The following is a 21,497-nucleotide window of genomic DNA, read 5'->3' on the forward strand; positions in this document are numbered from 1 at the left end:
CTGTCTCGTCCACAGAAAAAACAAACGAAAAAAAAACAAAAAAACTACACTAGTTTATCCCGTAAAGTTAGTTTCGAGTCAAATAAAAATATATTTCCTCCATACTGATTGATAGTTTAGTCTAAAACAGGCCTGGCTAATTTCTAGAAGGATGTGATCTACTTTCATAAATCAAAAGCATTGGATGATCTGCCACCATAGTTTTACTTATTTGTAAAAGTTTATTAGGTTGGTCACTCAAAAATAAAATTATAATACAAAACTTAGTTACGTTTTTTACACTCTTTCATTTTTCATTCTTTCTACACTGTGGGCACTAACTTGTAAGAAGATACTTTTTTCTATGCCACAACAGGTTTGAAAATAAAGCCCTGTTAGTGCCCACATGGAGAGTAAAAGTAATAATAACGAGCAATTATTTATTGAGATCGTCACAATGCCGGGCTGCAATTTTTAATCATATTTTTAAAATATATTCTCTCCCCCTCAAATTAGTAGTTGTTTGCCAATGTACAGTACATCATACTTGTCCTTAACAATAGAGCCGTGCCAGTCATCTATCTAACACTTTACAGGGGAAAATTTTTGAATTTAAATAAAATGACTTCCGGTTTGCATCGGAAGTTCATATATAGTTAATCGGGGCCTCCTGCCCTATGTTGTCATATCTGGTCTCTTCTTTCAAACTCTATTCTCGAGATTAAGAGCCGCCGCAAACTAGCGTTTTGTTCTCGAAAAACGCTAGTTTTTGGCGGCTCTAAGGAAAGATAAAAGGATGGACTACAGAAAATTTATATGCCTACAATTTTTTCAAATTGCAGCCCAATAATGATATAGTCTGTATTTAAGTTATCATTCATTACCAGTATCTTTACAGCAGTGTTTCTCAACGGGGGCGATATCGCCCCCATGTGGGCGTTTTTCCATGTTGACGGGGCGATTAGTAACAATTTATATTTTGGGGGGCGAAAAACAATTTTCTGGGCGATATAGTAAAACATTATATTAAGAATAATTAGATAATTTATTCGTTATATCGTACAATAATTAAACAAATAACATTATACTAGTCACTAGACTATTCGATGCAGTACGAATTTGGCGTTAGCCTTGTCCTCGGCATCGGAATTTTGTAGTGAAGGGGGCGATACTACGTAACGGTTTTATTGAAGGGGGCGATACTACGTTGAAGGGGGAAACGGTTCGTTAGAGGTTGAGAAACACTGCTTTACAGTATATAAAAAATTGCGTTTAACGTATTTTTTTTAAATTAAAATAGAATATTACCATATTAGCTTGCCTGGCTTCTTCAATGTAGTGTGTTGTAATGATGATTGTCATTTTCTGATTAGTCGAAAGCGCTACGAGATGATTCCATATACTATAAAAATTGCCAATTATTACGAATACATTTATAAAATTTACACTTAATAATAATGCTAATCTACTTTTCTATATAGTAATCAGTGGGGCTGTGGAACGGTCCCAACCCCTCAGCTGAATTTGCCTTTAAGTTTTGAATAAAAAGGAAAAACAGAAAGACAAAATATTTTGTTTCACATTTACACAATAACGGGACGGATATCAGTAGCGTAGCGTAGTGGGGGCGGCAGGGACGGCCGCCCCGGGCGGCACTTTTTAGGGGGCGGCAAAATTTCACAATAAATAATAATAATATCTTGTAAGAATTTGAACCATTTTATTTCATATTTTCGTCCACCTACGACTCGGACCGATTGAAATGAGCAAGGAATAGTGTTACCATCCATCCGGATAGTCCGGGAATCGACTCGCCGTCTGGGGATATCGTGCGCAACCTGTTGATCTTTTTTTTTATTTTTTTGTTTTTGCTTGTACGATTTATTCGTATATATATACACTTCCAATATCCAATAGAGCTAGGTCACTTGCGTTACTCTTATCCAAGTCTCCCGAGTCGCTAACTGTAACTGATTTAGAACCAGCATGCACAGCACATTATTCTTCGCATTGCAAAATGACATACGCATGCGTCAGCAACTTCTTTTCGAACAAACCTCACCTGCCGTCCGGGTCAGCGATTTTAATAAGGTGGCAACACTAGCACGGAATTTTTCATTACTTATTCTGTGACGAAACTGAATTTTAGTCTTTTAAATTGAGATACCCAAATAAGGAGGGGGCGAAATTTTCCTCTTTGACTTTTGACTTCTTTTGACTAAATTATCCTACGTGGCACGTAGGACGTAGCCTAAAACACACTCCCATTTTGCGTAATCCCGATCGGCCGTCTCTCTTTATCTTAAAGAGGTTCGACTTTTTACGTATACGTTTGATATGGGGGCTGCGATTATCATCGCGAGGATCTCACATATCAAGTACTACCTATAATCACTGTCGTAGAATACATTTCATTATTACAATAATGACTCAAATTTAGACTTACAAATTCTAATAATGCATTATTACAAATTTAAAAAAAATTATTTTATACTTTATTTCCAACACTGTAACAGCATATTTTCGGATATACAGTGGCCCAGAAGCCAGTTAACCGAGATACGTAGTATATTCTAACATTTTATTTTCATTTTTGACCCGCCTCCCTGCAGTCACTAATGAGAGGGCCTTTTTCCATGCACATTATTGGCTCTGCCAAGCCCATTTAGTAGCGCCGAGTTAGTGAGGGACGGGACAAAATATATCCTGGACAGACAATCCTAGAAAAATTCCTGGGGTTGATTGCTCGGATTCGATTCCGGGTCCTTATGAGCAGCGGACCGACAACTCGGTTATCTGATCTTGCTTAAAATACTATTAAAACTAGTTTGGAACATCTGCATTCGGTCGTTTACGGAATCTGCTCTAAACCGATTTTAATCATTCTTAAAATAATCTTAATTAAAATGTTTTCTCGGTTAATTGACTTTTGAACCACCAAATATTTATGAATTTGGATTCTCTTCTTCTTTTAGTTTCGAAACATTCTTCTTTTGAAACGTAATCGATCAATCGATTACGTTTCAAAAGTCAATCATCAATCGATCAAAAATCAATCGATCAAAAGTTGAAAATTATTATTATTTCATTTATAAGAATAAAAACAATGAAAGACTGTTAAATATAAATTGGAAAAATAAACATTCTTTTAAACAATTTTTTCAATTGCAATAATAATTAATTTAGTAATATATCGAAATTAAATTAGATTTAATTAAATATCAGTTATATGCAATTTTTCTCGAACGCTTTCTTCTAGTTTGTGACTAAAATTAATTATTTTATTAGTATACCAAAAATTCTTATTAAATAAAAATATAATAAATTCAGTTATTTCTCTTCTATAGGAAAAATTATCATTGTAAAATATTAATAAAAAATAGTTACTTTTGTCTCAGAAGGGGGTCGACTCCAACAGTAGGTTCGTCTAATATCAAAAGAGGAGGGAGATGGATCAAAGCTACCGCGATAGAAACTCGACGTTGTTGACCACCACTAAAAATAATATATATATATATATATAATTATATAAACCTTATTATTTTCATTTAGAAACTATATATTTATTTATTTTATACCTGAGATTTTTTATAAGACGAGTTTTATCAGGAAGATCCAGAAATTTGACTAAAAAATCGATTCGATCGAGAATGAAGTTCATCTCCAGTCCATATAAGTTACCATAATAAGTAAGAATATCCACAATTGTAAATTCTTTATATAGGGCTATTTCCTAACGAAAAAAAGGTATCTCATTTCATCTTTATTTTATATCTAAATTCTTTATATTATAATGAATTCTGAAGGAATATGTGTTTTCGGCAATGAATATAAAATAGGTTCAATAAACAAAAGCAATTTGTTATTATTTCCTGAATGTTTGGATTATTAATAATAATAATAACGATTTGGTTATCATGAGTAGTTATAATAAATAATTATAGTCGCGCATCAGTTAGAACTTTCCTCGTATCCATATTTAGAATTGCATTTTCCTAGACACACGTATATGACAGAACTGTATACATCGTATATAGGATGATACAAATTCATTTAACACCTGTAGTAGCAGGAATCCGTCAAAATGGGCTTTTTTTTCTAATTTTTCAAATGGAGAAAATATGATCAATTGTCAATTTAGAGAAGTGATAAAAGAAGCGAACGGATCAGGACGATCAAAAACGGCAATAACTGAAGATTTATACCAATGTATTAGAATATTGTTTATTTATATTGAATATGGAATCAATTTACTTTAAATAATATTTACAAAATTTAAACTTTGTTAGTAAAAACTACATTAAAGTTTTTATCTTAAAATAGTTAACCCTCTATGTCATGGGATAGCTCGTGAAATAGTCTTTCCTAAAAAGAAAAACATGTGGTGAAAGCATTATTAGAAATCATTCATTTGATATTTGAATATATTCTACTAAAAAATTTTCTCTTTTGTTAATAACAAACATTAAAAACAGAAATTTTTCATTCGATATAATTTTAAAACTAAATAAAATAAACTTTATATACGAAGTATTGCAATATTTACTTCAGCAAATACCATTAGTCTCCTTAATCTGCATCCCATCTGTGAATGTGCACTTATCTCTGTTCGCAGCAGTGGCAGATACATAAGGCCTCATAAGGCTTAATCCAGTGCCTCCAACTTTTAAGGGCTCTGGACTTACTTAGTGAAAGCTTTTTTTTTTATTGCTTTTGCACGCTTTGGCAAATTCACTAAAATTTTTCTACAATGCAAAAAATGTAGTTGTTAACAATAGAACCAAAAAATATGAAATTTCTTAAAATTAAAAAAATAATTAAGTGGCGACTGGCAGCACAATATTCTTATACCTCTTCTGCACTTAATGCTTTATTTAACTTTCACTTAATGCTTGTAACAGTTAATAACTGTTAGTAAAATTTTTAAATATATTATTAGATATTAATAATATATTGAAATTAATATGTTGCTTGTATCATTAAAAATCCAAGAAATATGTTAATATATAATTTACCTGAGGCATATAGCCAACACCTCGACCAGGTATAGAGGAACCAGATGAACCGGGTACGGCACCAAATACTTTGACAACACCTTGATCTGGTTTCACCCTGCCAACTATACATCTTAGTAATGTTGTCTTGCCACAGCCACTCGGTCCTAGTAATCCATAACTGCAAAATCATAATAATAATAGTAATTATTATTATTGTTTTTATCTATATATGAAACTTAATTTTTAAAATGGGAAATTATCTATCAACTGTTGAATATTTCATATATCAATAAATATTGGAAACAAGGCTTTATCATAGTGGGTCATTGGAGCTACAACCTTTGGCAAAAAGTATTTAAACATGATATTAAAAAAAATAAAATTGTTTAGTTTGAGCTCATTTTAAAGAAAATAAAAAGTAATGTTCAAAACAAAAATATATGTTTTATTCACTGGGTTATTAAGTGTTTAGCACTCTAATTTCAAATGAATAAACCAAACTATTTTCCAAAAAAGTATTTTTACATAAAGCAGTATTGTAAAAAAAATTTTGAACAACAATAATAGAAAGATTACATACAAAATAATAGAAATTACTATTTTGTTTGTTCCCCTGTTGATATTATTACAACTTTTATGCGTCTTGACATTATCAAAATTAATTCATTGAATGTTTATTTTATTCTAGATAATTTTTAATTGCTTCTTTCAGTTTATCTTTATAAGTTGGTGCTCTACATCAACCAGAATTTTCAACGTTGCCCATAAATTTCCAATAGAATTTAAATCTGGGTTATTTGCTGGCCAAATTAATGTTTTAATGACCTTAAACCAAAAATTCTTTTATTCGTTTGGCCCAATGCTTTGTGGCATTAACATCGTGAAAAATAACATAAGCAGCACCGTAGTAATCTTCGATTGTTGGAATCAGAAACGATTCTAAAATTCCTCATACACTTCTGCTGTTACAGCCTGATTTATATACATATATTTCCATGTTTGATAGCTGGCATGCAATCCTAAATCATTAAATTTGTTGAAAACTTAGTGTTCCTATTCAGGCAGTCTTAAATTTCTCATTTGTACATTACCAATCGAATTTTCCTGCATCATCACCACACCCAGTATATGTTTATGACACGCATTTAAAAAAACAACCTTTTTCCAGTCTTCTACGGACCAATTTCTATGCTATTTTGCCCATTTTAAATGATTGTTTTTCCCTTAGTGAGATAGGGTCTTGTTTTAGCTTTGTAAAATGAAAATCACATCTTTTAGTGATAAGAATAAATTTTGCCGAAGAGAACAAGTTGACAATGGAACACACCAGGAATTGACTATTTCAACTTTATTGTACAGGGAAATGCATTTCGGACCTCTTGCCCCTCTTCAGTCCTTTATTACAGAGCTTTGACTTTATTAAAATTATGTTAGTGACCACTACATGAATCAACTTTGCGTACTTAATTTTAATTTTATTTAAAGGCTTGAGTTAACATAAGGCTATGATAAAATGTTTTTTTATTAAAAATTAAAAAACAAAAAATAATAAATAAAAATTTAAAAGAACTAAAAGATGCTTATACCTGTGCAAAAATAAAGGCAAATGCTTTAAAATGTTGATTAGAAAAGGAACCTTTTATTAAAAAAATCCAGCAACGAGTTGCTTAACTTTCCCACCAATATTGTTGTTGTTGTGTTGACGTTGGGCTTTAGCTACTTGGATGCTTACCAGAGAGCTGGACTCTTGTGGGAATCACTGGTCTAGATTATGGAGGGTATCAATTTTGGTCACGCAGTCCTTACGTATTGCTTAGAGTACGTTTGAATAGGAATTGGTTCGCGAGTACGATATTTGTCCGTGCCCTGTTTATTAGGGTTATCGTATGTCGGTCGATATTATCGGGTTGTTTTGGCTTAATTCAGTTGTGAAACCATGGGAAGTTGTCGTGATTGTGATAATTTGTCCAGCTTTCCTGCATATGTTCAGTCTTTTCATTTTTAGTTAAAACACGGAGGTTTTCGACGGCTATTATATTTATCGGTTGAGTTATTTATCGGCTTGCTTCTTACCAGTTGCCGACACGCTCATTTATACATGTTTTCGTGTGCAGGTACCCAGACAAATTTTATTAGATTGTCCCGCGTACAATCGTTGTGTAATGTCTTCCATACACTTTCTATGATTGCAGAGGATTTTTCATTTGTTTTTGAAGCCACATTCCTGTTGAACTGTTTGTGCTCGTTGTTTCTTTAATGTTTGCAAGTTGATTTCCACCAGGGTGGCTGAAAGTGATAAACACTTAATAGTGTTTAACCAAATGAATAAAACGTATATATATATATTTTTAATCATTACATTTTTATTTTCTTGTAAAAATAGCTCAAAATAAACAATTTTATTTTCTTATAGCATGTTCAAATGCTTTTTGCCAGCGGTTGTATTTGGCCAAGGTCTCACATTTGGGTCTCAAAAAATATTTTTTTTACAAATTATTTGTTCTTTTATATTTCTTACGTACAGAAGTTCCTCGTTATATCGCGCATATCGCGATATAAACCAAATATGCAATATCTGATAGATGGCACAATATAACCAAAACATGTGGGCGGATCTATCTATCCATCCATCCATTTTGTCTATTTTCGATCTCCATGCCGATTTGGGACTTTTCAGAGGTCGTATTTTATACGATGGTAGTTTCAATGCTAATGATTGGAATAAGAATACTTCTTTGCCAATAAAAATTCAATAACGACTGACTTTATAAAAATTATTGGCTAAAACGGAAGCTAATATTTGGAAGACAAAAATAGTGCAATATCTCTGAATGAGCGATATAATGAGAGGCAACTGTATTAAAAAAAAATCATCGCCCACCAATAACTGAGGAAGATAAAGCCGCTGAACACTGGTAGTTGGTCCCGAGTTCCTGCCTGCTAACTGGCTGGTTTTTTGCTTCACTTAAGTACGAGCCAGTTTTCCGTAGAAAATCCTATCGGAAGAACCTCCTTGGCAGATCACCCTTATCCAAACAGGAAAAAACAATTATTTTTGTCAAATTTTATTACTTATAAAAATATAAGAGTTTTTAACGTTATTTTTTTTTTCATATATTAGCGGCTTCAGAAGAGTAATGATTCAAGTCATTCTTCAAGTGTATCTTCTTTTTCTACACAATTTATTCATTAGTCAGTTTGAAAACTGAAAATCACATACAGTAATTGATTAGATTCTACTTTGGCACGATTCTTGATTTATTGCTTTCACTATATTTCTGAAATTCACCTTGAAAACAATAACATCAAATTCTGTGAACAAGAATACTACAGAATACTGACTGTACGGTACGTACAGTCCGTATTCTTTAATATTCTTGTTTCCATGATTAATAACAACAATGAAAATAGAGCATTAACAATGGTGGTTTTATTTTATTTTTGAAAAGTAAATGTTATTTCTTGCTAACTTTCTCAATCTTTAGTCTTTCAATATACTATATTGTATCAATATTTTAGTGTTTCTGTGTATATAGTTCTGCATCACTATCGTTTATCAACTAAATGGTTTTTATTTCTTATTGAGAAGTATTTCCTCCCTCGAATGCACCAACGTGCCGAAAATTTATAACTAAATAACTTTCACAGAAATTGATGGTGCAAAATTATCACAAAAAAGAAAAAATGCTCCATTGATAATAAAATCATGTAAATAATTACATAATCTGGATAATAAAATCATGTAAATAATTACATAATTTTATTATCCAGAAATTTTTTAAATTCCCATTGCTTATAAGCTGCTTTAGTCTTAATTTAAAACTTTCAAACATCATAAATATTTCGAATTTTTTTCTATTTCTGATGGTGGAAATACAAGGCACGTGTTCTCTATACTTCTACATATCATCGATTTCCTGTATCAAAAGTAAACATATCGATTTAGCGCTAACAGAATTTATAGTATAACTGAATCTTACTTGTTAATGAGAAAAATAAAAACGAATTAAAATAGCAAAAAGAAAATTTTTAAACTTATAATTATAACAAAAAGTTTTGTGATTTATTGTCCGTTGCTATAATTGCAGTTGAAAAACCCTCGATTTTCGAAAAACTAGTTACTCTACATGTAAAAATCTTGGGGATCATACTTTCCTTCTGTTATATATAACAGAGCTGGGAGAATAAAATTAACGTGCCAATAATATGCGAATAAAACGAATTCCCCCCGGGTGTTTAAATAACAATTGTTCTAATTTATGAAAAATAGGTTTTCTCACATCTGGTCCCATTTGAAAATTGTCACCACACGCTACTGATAAAAATATACAGTAAACTAGCAGACCCTGCCACGCGTTGTTGTGGCTCAAAATGTATCTATTATAAATGTATAACACTTCCCCCGTGGGGGGATTTTTCGAAAAATCCCTTTTTAGTGTATATTCTGTTGACATACCCTATTAAAACGCAATCAAAGACGCAAAAAACTGCATCTAAAATAGTATAAATAGAAGCAGAGTTCTTTACGGTAAGCCTTAATCCGGTCCATCTCCCCCCAGTGGGGGAACTTCGACATGTATATTATATAAAAACACGTGCGTATTCGAATGCAACGTTGTGTCAAAATTTCAAAGGAATCGGTAGGAACAAACAAAGATTACATTTTTATTTATAGATAGATAGAAGATAATCTGCTTTAGTTCATCTTCACAGAAAAGCAAACTTAGGTTACTCGTAGCGCCATCTGTTGGACATATATTACCCTAGATGATATCTTTTAATTTATATGAATGTTTAACGGAATAATATACAGTCTATGTCCACCCTGAAGTTCCATTCTAAATATTGGTGAAAAAATTTTTGAAATCGGATGAGTAGTTTTGGAGATTACCCCTACATACAAACATTACCTCTTTATAATATTAGTATAGATGAAGTGGAATAGGGATAGAACCAGGGCTGTGGAGTCGCGTAAAAATCTACCGATTCCAACTCCGACTCCGACTTTTCCTTACCATCCGACTCCGACTCCGTTTCATATAAATAACAAGTTGGTAAGTAAAAAGGGAGTCGGAGTCGGCGGATTTTTTGACGACTCCGACTCGGACTAAAACACCAAAACTCCACGACTCCGACTCCAATTCCACAGCCCTGGATAGAACTATAAATGAATAATTTTAACATTGGAAATGGTAATTTGAGAAATCGTTAACGTTTGACATAAACTGTGATTTTTGAAACAGATCTTAGAATGAGATTAGTAATTTAAATAATATGTTTTTGCATAAAAGTTATGTCAGCAATGTAATTTTACGATAAATATTTTTATCTAAAACTGTTTTTCTTCATTGAAGCATCCTTTAAAGCAACATTTGAATTCTGGATATTGATTTAAATGAATTTTATTCACATTTAAATTAACATGTAACAAATGGATGACTAATAGAGAATTGTTCAAATCTAAAATCCTCTATACTTAAGGAAAGGGAGACAAGAGTACGAACTACGCTTTTTGGATTGTTTTTACAAGTTGTTGACAACATTAAACGTATCAGTTGATAAAGTTAATGGTGGACATCTACTGAACGCGATTGTACTATCGTCGAGATTAAGGCTTGTTAATTACAGACTGTCCATAAATTATGTCCGCATTTTTCTTGAAATTTTTATTCCCATTCCTCCTCTTGTACCAATTTGTCCAAGTTTTCTTAAACAGTTGCTTTATTTACAAACGTATTTAAGGCAGAATCCTGAATTATAAACAGAAAAATAAGAACAGGGCTTAAAAAACACATACCTCAAATAAGAGACTGTCCATAAATGATGTCCACACTGGAAGGGGGAGGGGGTTAAGACAAGTCGGACAAGAAAGAGGGGAGGGGTGACGTCCGTTTATTCCATTAAATTTTTTACATTTTATGTATTTTTATTAGATTTAATTCAAAATCTTCCTTGTACGTTTCGTTTCTACTTATGGTATCTATCATTCAAAAGGTGATAATAGTTTTAAGGGGGGTCAAGTTTTGTTGGACGACCGAAGAGGGGAAGGAATTAAGAATAGATTTATATGTTCTATTTTAGAACACCGTTATTTTTTTCTCATTTAACTTGAAGATGGCCTATTTAATAAATCGCCGTTCCATCTCTTGCATTACAAATTTTTTTATAACATTTTTTTTTTTTTGAATTTTTAAACTTTTCTTTTTAACATTCTTTTTAAATTTTTAACTTCCGTACTTTAGAACAACAAGCAAATTAACATGCAAATAAGCGAGTGGGTCCGATATCACTACACCCCCGCCGCAAGATAAGTGTTAGGGTGTTAACCCGAACACGGATCTGAAACAACCCCGAAAGAACAAGGGTATAACAGAACAGAGCTTCCACGAAATTACACAAAGTACACACAAGCAATGCACAACTCACAATTTTCATTTACACATATTACGCCTGTAGTCCTTATCACTACGTGTCGAAGTAAAAGTCACTATTAATGTCACAAACACATAATTCATCTTCTCTCTTTCAAATAAGTATTGAAACAGCATCTGCGTCCGGGTCTCATTCCTGGTCCGACACCACATCCTTTTCCTCTTGGTCCACCTCCTCTCTTTCGATTAGAATCCGCATCAGAATTATAATTACGTTCTGAACCGCTTAGACGAGGGACAGAAAAGTTCTGAATAGATCCATTCTGGTTTCTTAATTTCTGATCAATTTCTAATTTATCCTGTCGTAACTTTCCTACTTCTTTTAAATGGGCAAGATGCAAAATTTCAGCAAAATTTTTGCATTGGTAATACTTTCCAATGTTCCCACGAAAACAAATGGCACATGCATCCCTTGAATGTGAAATGATGTTACTATTTCATTATATTGTTCTTCCTTTAATTGTATCTTTCCTTTATTGTTCCTCGTTCTCACCTTCAATTTTGACACGAACTACGCTTGATTTATCTACTATTACTTGGATGATGCCCAATCACTTTGCCTACTAAGGCTCTAAGCACTTGAATTGATTCTTCCGCATATTCCAACATGCCCCTGGCTTCTTTTACAATTTATTCGGTCTCTCCATAAATTTTGAACGTACAAGTTGTTTCTTCTAAATCAATTCTATTAATAGTAACACTCTCTAACTTCCGAGCATTTTGTATATTTGCTCCATTGCACCTATGTCCCATTAAATCTTCCCTATCACTGAACTCTTCCGAAAATCAGAATGCTGCTACCTCTGTTCTATTCATTAAATTAATAAAACCTTCTGTCTTAAGTTACGGAAATGCATTCCACTAAATATTGTAGCTCGCTTCTTTGAAGTTTCTGTCTTTGAAAGAATAGTTAAACAATTTTTCCCGGGGTTAAACGGGCATAACGCAGCATCAACAATTTTCTTAAAATCTTCGTAGTAACTGTAATTTCGACTACCAGAATCATTTCGGCTTGGATAGTTTCTAACTATCTTTTTCATTTTCACTATTCCTTTGTTAACTCCGAGCACTAGTGGTTTGATCCTGCCAATTACGTGTGTACATGGTAGGATCCCGTCCACATCTCCTACCCTTCCGGGCACGTGGAGGACCATCTTTACGATGCGTATCATGACCCTATCTACCTTTATCTAACCATAATTTTTTCTTCCTTTTATCTTTAGTATCCATTTTGATACTGAGAAAACTCAGTTTCAATTTCTGTATCTGACTTAATACGATCACCACGTTCATAAAATTCTCCTTCTATTGATATTTTGCGTTTCTCTCCTCCTAATGCCTTTATCTCCTTCGATGTCCGGTTTCTGGCTACATCTGCGTCTCCATGGCTGATAATTTCCGTTCCCGCGCAAACAAAGCTTTTATTCTCTTCTTCCAACATATTGCAAATACCCGGCGGTATGAGACGAGGACCCTTGAGCTTCTCAATCAGTGCCACCATAACTTCTACGGGGAATAATAAATTTTGATTGCGATAGTCTTTAACAGCCATAGGGACCTTTACTATCCGTGCCTTCATTTTTTCTCCGAACGCTGAACTCAAAACTATCGTTCTTCAGTCCCTGTCATTAGGATCGGCAATGTCCTCGGGACGCATGACCGGGATTTGAGTGCCTGAATCTATGATAGCTTCGGTATCTCGCCCATTTATGTTTACTGTAACGTACTGTAAGGGTTGAATGCTAGGAGCTGACTTCGAATGTCTACTCGTTTTTCCTCCAGAGCGTTCTAATCTTATGTTCGCCTCCAGAGCCGTAACTAGCCATTACTGTGCCCTGTGTAAGAATTTGCATTTAGGCCCCTTAATTTATTTGGTTTTGGGAAAATAATAAAACAAATACTGTACATTACAATAGATTTTTTAATAAGATTTATTTTAATTGAATTTTTCTGGCTTTCATTTCAGCAAATTCATTAATTACACCATCGTAATTAATATTTTTAACGATATTGTATTCTATTGAAATAAAAGAAATATTGGATAATCGTTCTTGTCCGATAGTTCATCTTAAATAATTTTTTTTATTAAGTTTAACTTGCTAAAACTTCTCTCGCATGAAGCAAAGAAACGGGAAAAGTTAGAAATATTCGAAGAACGACATTGATATTTGGGTAAGACTCAATTAAACCAAAATCATGAAGTGCCTGTAGAATATTAAACGGAGATGCAGTTTCTATATTTTGTATAAGAGTTGTTACTTCAAAATTAAAACTTTCAATTTCACTTATGAATTCGTACTTTTTTAAATCTTTGCTATATTTAATAGCGAGATCTGCAGCCGATTTTTTAAAATCAGCAACACTCATGTATTGTAAAGACGAGCCACAGAGAAAGCAAAAATCGTCACAGATAGTTTTCATTTTTCATAACTCCAATCTATTTGATACAATAGAGTGTCAAGAACACTGTAAATTTGTATTTTAAATAATTTTTCGGGTGTCAAGTTACTTCCTTCNAGATTTTTAATAAGATTTATTTTAATTGAATTTTTCTGGCTTTCATTTCAGCAAATTCATTAATTACACCATCATAATTAATATTTTTAACGATATTGTATTCTATTGAAATAATAGAAATATTGGATAATCGTTCTTGTCTGATAGTTCATCATAAATAATTTTTTTATTAAGTTTAACTTGCTAAAACTTCTCACGCCAGAAGCAATAGAAACGGGAAAAGTTAGAAATATTCGAAGAGCAACATTGATATTTGGGTAAGACTCAATTAAACCAAAATCATAAAGAGCCTATAGAACAGCGTTTCTCAAAGTGGGCAATAACGCCTCCTTGTGAGCGATGAGTAAATCTAGGGGGCGCTGGAGGCAGGGTATTGAACGGTGACCAAAGGCAAAATTGCGGTCACTGAAAGCCGTTCCCTTTCCTCTGTTAGTGATAAGAAACCATCAGGAAACCATTGTATTTAATGGTTTCCTGATGTTGAGAACAATGCACAGTAAGGGCACAAAGTGTGGGATTCATAGAAAAGTTTTCCTAAGAATATTTCCAATCCTTTCTCACACAAGAGAAAATGGGTTAGGGAGCGTTGGGTATAACTTTAAGGAACAAAGGGGGCGGTGGATCGAAAAAGTTTGGGAATCACTGCTGTAGAATATTAAACGGATATGAAGTTTCTATATTTTGTGTAAGAGTCGTTACTTCAAAATTAAAACTTTCAATTTCACTTGTGAATTCGTACTTTTTTAACTCTTTACTATATTTAATAGCGAGATCTGCAGCCGAGTTTTTAAAATCAGCAACACTCATGTATTGTAAAGACGAGCCACAGAGAAAGCAAAAATCGTCACAGATAGTTTTCATTTTTCATAACTCCAATCTATTTGACACAATAGAGTGTCAAGAACACTGTAAATTTGTATTTTAAATAATTTTTCGGTGTCAAGTTACTTCCTTCATCTGGTGTTTCCATTATCTTAATTTTTTTTTCGTTTATTAAGAAATCCCTTTTCTCTACTTTTTGGTTTGTATTAAGAATACGATCAATAATAGCATCTGTTAATATTGTTGGCCATAAAGCTATATCATTTATTACTTCCATGTATCTATATATATCGAAGCGTTTTTCTGGACTACTTCTATCTCCTGCGTTTTCGCAATTTCTTTTTAAAGTAGCATTTTAAAGATTGCGGGAGCCCCTCGGGGCCCTACGCGCCCGCATAGTTCGCTTACCACTTAATCCGCCGTTCAGGTACACACCATATATGCGTACCACTATAAAGCAAAAAATTATGTCAGAATTTCTGCATGCCTTTTACAACCTCGAGACTAAGATTTTATTTGGTAGTTACCGTTTTCAATTTAGTAATTTTAAAAAAATCCTCGGAAAGATTTATTTTTGTTACAATATGTTACCTTTACAGATTTCTAGGTCTTCACACTGTAGAAAAATCTAGAAATACAGTTTTGTATATCGTAATAATATTAGTAGTTGCCAGAGAGCTCTATAAAGTAGAGAAAAATCTGTAAATTTGAAAACTATAAACATAAATTTAAATTTCTCAAAAAATAAATTAAAAAAATCTCAAAAGTCGCAACTTTTGGCTGATTTGTCTGAGGTCTCCGCTGCCTCTCTAGGTCCCTCCAAAAGTCGCCACAGTTGGGAACACTGGTGAGCAGGCATCTAGGGTCTAAGTAAGGCAAAATGTAATCGAAAAAAAAAACGCATTGTAGAAGGGCAGAAAAATTTAAAATTTAAAAATACTATATAATTTCTTGTGAACAGCAGTTTGGGCCCCCTTCCGAGCGGGCCCTGCACCTGTTGCACCTGCCTAGTTACGGCTCTGGATTAGGAAATTGGGGACATAAACAAAACCCTGATGAAAGAGCCGAAATTTTACTTAAACAAAAGCCTAACCGAACCAATCTATAGCCGAGTACAGTGGGACTGATTTCTTCGAAATAATAGATGTAATAAAGACAGACATTTTTCCAGTTCATCGAGAGTGACCGAAAAGTTGTAAATTTTGGAAATTTCCGTGGCCAACACCTGGTCCTAAAACGAATTAGTTATAAAACAAACGACGGGCAATCTATTAAGTTTAACATATTTAGACTTTTACAGCTATGGTGAGAGACGTTTAAAATTTACAAGAACCCTGTCGCTTCTTTTGAGGTATATTACTGATGCGACAAAAGAGGCATTTGAAATTGACCGGTATGGGCACCCTCGGGATTTGGCAGCCCGCGTGCATGTACACACCGCACATCTAGCAGGACCGTCTCTGATTCCACTCGTAGGGAGCTATTTGACTAAGTGGTTAAGATTTAAAGGAGATTTTATGTTATTTTTATGTACGTTTCATTACAAAGCTATATTTAATTATAATTTTCTTTAAAAGTATATTCATACAATTGAAGAATATTTTGTACCAGGTATGTACATCCACCACACATTTTATTTCACCAAATTAAAAATAAAATTATAAAAAGTAAGTTTTTATAATTTTATTTTTAATTTTAGCCCTTATATCGTGGCTAGCGATTCGGAATGTAATTGCGATATTGAAAATTTATTTTAAAAAAGTTTTGGCTCGAGATCATATAATGAAAAAGAAAACATTATTAAAAGAGAAAGGCCAATGCCTAAGTTAAATATAAACGCTTCAATAAAAAAATTTGTTCGACATTTTCACGATAAAATGGCTCTGTAAATGCATAAAAATGCAAAAATTGTTTTGTTGGCTTGCCTACTATTTTCAAATGAAATTAGTGTGTGGAATAAGAATGGCTTTGACAATTTAGCTGGCAAAAGACACGAAAAATCGTCGATTCTTTCGTATTTGAAGCAATTTGGAAATCGAAGCGGAATAGAATTTAACATTAGTAAATAATATAAAATAAATATTGAAAATTATAACGAGATAGTTACGGTTAATAGATATATTATATCTAAATAAATAGATGTTATATGTTTTTATCAAAGCAAGAATTGGCATTTAGAGGGCATATGGAATATATTGGATCTAATAACAGACGTAATTATATTGAACTTGTTTATTTATTAAGTACGTCAGATAAATAATCTATTAAAAATACATTTAAAGAAAGAATTAACTGATTGTCCCTAGAAGTCGGCTTCTTATAGAAACACAGCTTCCCTATCATCAAATGTCACGGTACACCACTGGTAAAAAACGAATGCACTTGTAGTAAAACTGCGCACAGGGCCGTGGAGAGCAATCGGAATCTCTCGGTCCTTTCTATCCCTTGTTCTGACACGATTCTGTTTATTACAATTTTTTTTATCCCTTTATGCGCTTTCAAGGCCCGGGGCAAAATGGAAATGCAGAGTTTCTTCGTTAGAAACGCAAAATAATAATAATACTTTATTACATATTCCAATATACTGTTAGATGTAATATTAATACAGTAGAGCGTCGTTTATCCGAATCAATTGGGGAATGGGGTTGTTCGGATAACTTATTTTTCGGATAACCGATTATGCACGAAAAAATATATTAACTTATCCCGTGTTGAAATTTTTCTCCCTTGCGTATCGCTTCGCGTTGAATTTTCGTCAATGTTAAGCCTAACGAAAACTTTTTAAAAAATAATCATGGCTATTGTATCGTTAAAAATTATTTTTATTTCGGACAAATAAAATAAATATATTGAAAAATATAAAAACCAAAAATAATATACTTTAGAAGTTGATCTACTATCAAAAACGTTCGATTCAACACCACACACAGTCCTCAGAAAAACATCACACAATAGTGCCAGTGCTGCCAGCTAAAACACACACACCAACAAAAAAAATATTGGAGTAGTCCAAGATATATCCAAAGATTGCAGCGCCACAGCACTAGCGAAAATTTAAATTTGCCGACTGGAATGCTTTCGGATAATCGACTGATTTCGGATAAACGACGCTCTACTGTATGAACAGATTACAAAGCATACAAAAATGAAAATAATAACTAAAATTATTTTTGTTTTAGTAATGGTAATATTTTGTACAAGAATTTATGTTTATTAATGCGGTAACTTCGTCATGAAATTTCCCTTGCGGGTTTTTGGGCAAAATCGTTCTCAACGTCATTAAAAATGTAAAAAAAATTTGATAATACAATAACAAATGTTTTTTTTTTATATAAATGCAAGACCCGCAAATAATTTTAAATTACTTTTAATTTTGAGAACGATCTTTCTTCCGGAGGGACTGTCACTGGATTTGTTATCTAATGTAATTTTGAAGGAAGCGACAACAATGAGTATATATCAATGAATTTAAATACATTGAAAGCTATTATTTCTCCCGGAACAATTTTCCTAAACGAATTTAAACTCTTCATACAAATCGATTTTGTGTAAGTCTGAATTTAATTTTAAGTTTTTACGGTTTTATTTATTCATCTATTTTTTTCCCAACGTTTCTTGTAATTTATGTAAATCATACAAAAAAATTACCTTTGAAAAATTGCCTGATTTGAATACACTTTAAAGCGAATAAATTATTCTTTGATTGTTGTATCTTTAATAATGAGATGTTACTAAATTATATATATAGCATATATAGTTACAGTGTATAGTATAATATAGTGTGTATATGTTACTGTGAATGACCGATATCCGGCGAATGTCAACATTCTCCGGTGAATGTCAGCATTCACACAGTCGTTTCGTGTATGTACGAAATATTTGCTAAATATCATCATTTCTCACTTACACCGGCAAATGTCGACATTCAGCATGTACTGATGGTGAATGTTGAACAAAAATATTTTTATTACATTAAGACAAAAATGCAACTTTTTAATACACCAAAATAGGATAAAGCTTAAGTAACGGCACATGTAAATAAACTGTTGAACCTAAAATGAACAGTACGTTCTAAATAATTAAAAAAATAATACAATAATAAACTTACACATAATTTATGTGATTGACGTGGTACAATCTTATTTATTGCAATAACTTAAACTGCTATGGCACTTTGAGTCCCTTGCTTTTACAACTGCATTTATTCGTGGAACACTTCTTTTTGCAATGACAGCGTGTACAGTAGACCCCTATAACACTGTAGATAATTCCGTGTTATATAAATTCCATGTTATACGAGTCACTTAGATTTTACAAATACGTGTGTCAGGCTGTGAACGGCTCACGTATTTGTAAAATCTAAGTGACTCGTACAACATAGATTTCATATAACACGGAAATATCTACAGTGTTATACGGGGTCTAATGTATAGCCTTACCTGCAAAGCATATGCGAAGCAGGGTTAATTAAAAGAGGAGAACCTCAAGCCAGTAGCATTTAATGCTACAGGTCAGAGGGAGTGCTCCACTAAATGTTAAAAAAAATGTATAGCCTTACCCTCTACTTTTTCGATTTAGCTGTAGCTGCTTCTCTCAGCGATATTTCTTGAAAAGGAATCTCATCTATGAAAAGTAACTTTTCCTTACAAATTACGAATTGATTACGTTATTACGTGATTACGAACTGATCTGTTAATGGTGCCTTTTATTCGGATATCGCCGACGCCTTACCGACGACCCCTCTCATCCTCCGCCACTCGACCTGACTAACCGATCTCCACCTCACGGGATCAAAAGAACAAAAACTCCATCCAGTGACAAAGTAGGCGATTTCCACCAAACCGTTGCCGGGAAAAGAGGACCTTGTAACTAACTCTGACTACCCACAAAGGATTTGGCGACAAGCTGTCGCCTCTCTGTCGACATCGGCTTTTCGGGTGTCGTTTTGACTTCCATCAAAGCTTATCTGTGCTTGTCGACATACACCGGCGATTGTTCGAATGTATAATAATATAACCAAATATTCGGTCTTTCACCGACGTATTTTGTATGTGTCGACATTCACCGGAGAATATCGACATTCTCTAATTTCGGTCTTTCACAGTAACATATATATAATTTAGCAACATCTCAGTATTGAAGATAACACAATCGAAGTTTAACTTTAAACGGGCACTTTGAATTGTGTTCATATCAGAGGCAACTTTTTTGTACGATGCATACATACATTACAAGAAATGTCAGGAGGAAGAATTATATATATATGTGTGTGTGTGTGTGTATTTCTACAATTTAAAAAAAATATATTTTATATATTTTTATTATTTTATATATATAATAGTATAGCTAAATGCCAAAAATCAGGCTAGTTTAAGGCTAATTACTAAATGAATTACGTAACCAATTTGGCTCTAGAGGTAAGCGTTAGGCGCCATCTCTTATTAACATTAATAATTAGAAATAAATTAATTAATGTAGAACCGCTGGGAGAAAAAATCGGCCCGAAGCGGGACTCGAACACACAACTCCTGCTTACCGTGCAGATGCATTGCCAGTTACGCTATCCGGACCTCTAGTCCGATCTCCTCTTCCAGCGTATAGAAGCTAACTATATAACCATCGAAGGTCATTACAACGCCGGCTGGGGACGTGGCACATCCAGTGCCCACGTCCTATAAGGCACTCAGCCGGCCATCGAAAGCCCCGGCAAGGCGTAATATATACAAACATCTCTAAACCCGATATATAATATAGCTAAATATCAACCAAATGCCGAAAATCTATCGGGCTAATAGCCCGATAGATTTTAGAGTTTAGAGTTTAGAGACAGTATTTATTTCTAGAGAATTATTTCCTACAATAAGTAATTATTTCTAGAAAATAATATCTGTGTAAATGAACATTGTAGAAATGACTGAGTGAGAGTATGTATATATGTATAAATTTAATTTATGTGTATTATATATATTTGTTTTGCATAATTTTAGGTAAACTCGATTCAGCATTATAATAACGCATCGAAAATACAACAAGTTGACGAAGATAATATTGCTGATGTCATTTCTGATATAGTGATGAGAAGAAGCACTATCGTCAGCTCCACGAATCAACCAATGGTGCAGCAACAAACAACTCAAATTCCGGACAATCATAAAGGGAATACTAGTGCAAAGAAAACCAAAGCTGTATTTATGAAAAATATGTCTAGACTAACCAGGAATATTCCGTAAGCAATTGTTATTACAGTGGTACCTCAGGATACGAAATTAATCCGTTCCGAAACTGAGATCGTATCATGAAAATGTCGTAAGGTAGATCATCTTTTCCCATACGATTACATGTAAAACCAAATAATTCGTNGGAACACTGGTGAGCAGGCATCTAGGGTCTAAGTAAGGCAAAATGTAATCGAAAAAAAAACGCACTGTAGAAGGGCAGAAAAATTTTAAATTTAAAAATAGAATTTCTTGTGAACAGCAATTTGGGCCTCCTTCCAATTGGGCCCTGTGCGGGTGCACTTGTTGCACCTGCCTAGTTACGGCTCTGCTCACCACTATTGCGCTGTCGTTTCGTTTCCAATCTATTGAGGGTCGTTGAATAAGGGATAAGGGATTTATGGACAAATCCCTTATCCTCTGCGGGTAGAATTTAGCAATATGTTGGGGTGATCTACAAACGAAGCACTCCCTCCGTTTCATTTCCTGGCGAGAGTTTAGATCCGTTTTTCTTAGTATCCTGAAAATCTGAAAGG

The 21,497-nt window shown here is 33.4% G+C and overlaps 1 protein-coding gene and 1 pseudogene across 1 annotated transcript in view; both read right to left on the minus strand.

Moving 5' to 3' along the window:
• Window positions 1–21,497, minus strand: part of LOC111639991 (ABC transporter G family member 23-like) — a 110,714-nt gene that overhangs the window by 74,534 nt on the left and 14,683 nt on the right. The window contains exons 2-5 of the mRNA XM_023385984.1: window positions 4,995–5,154; window positions 3,558–3,712; window positions 3,367–3,474; window positions 1,288–1,381 (exon numbers count right to left, since the gene is read on the minus strand). Coding sequence (XP_023241752.1) covers window positions 1,288–1,381; window positions 3,367–3,474; window positions 3,558–3,712; window positions 4,995–5,154 — 517 coding nt within the window. The remainder of the gene's footprint in view (window positions 1–1,287; window positions 1,382–3,366; window positions 3,475–3,557; window positions 3,713–4,994; window positions 5,155–21,497) is intronic.
• Window positions 8,777–12,707, minus strand: LOC111639990 (annotated as a pseudogene).

Source organism: Centruroides sculpturatus, unplaced genomic scaffold (genome assembly GCF_000671375.1).
Source record: "Centruroides sculpturatus isolate CEXI.00-Female unplaced genomic scaffold, Cexi_2.0 scaffold926, whole genome shotgun sequence".
NCBI lineage: Eukaryota > Metazoa > Arthropoda > Arachnida > Scorpiones > Buthidae > Centruroides > Centruroides sculpturatus.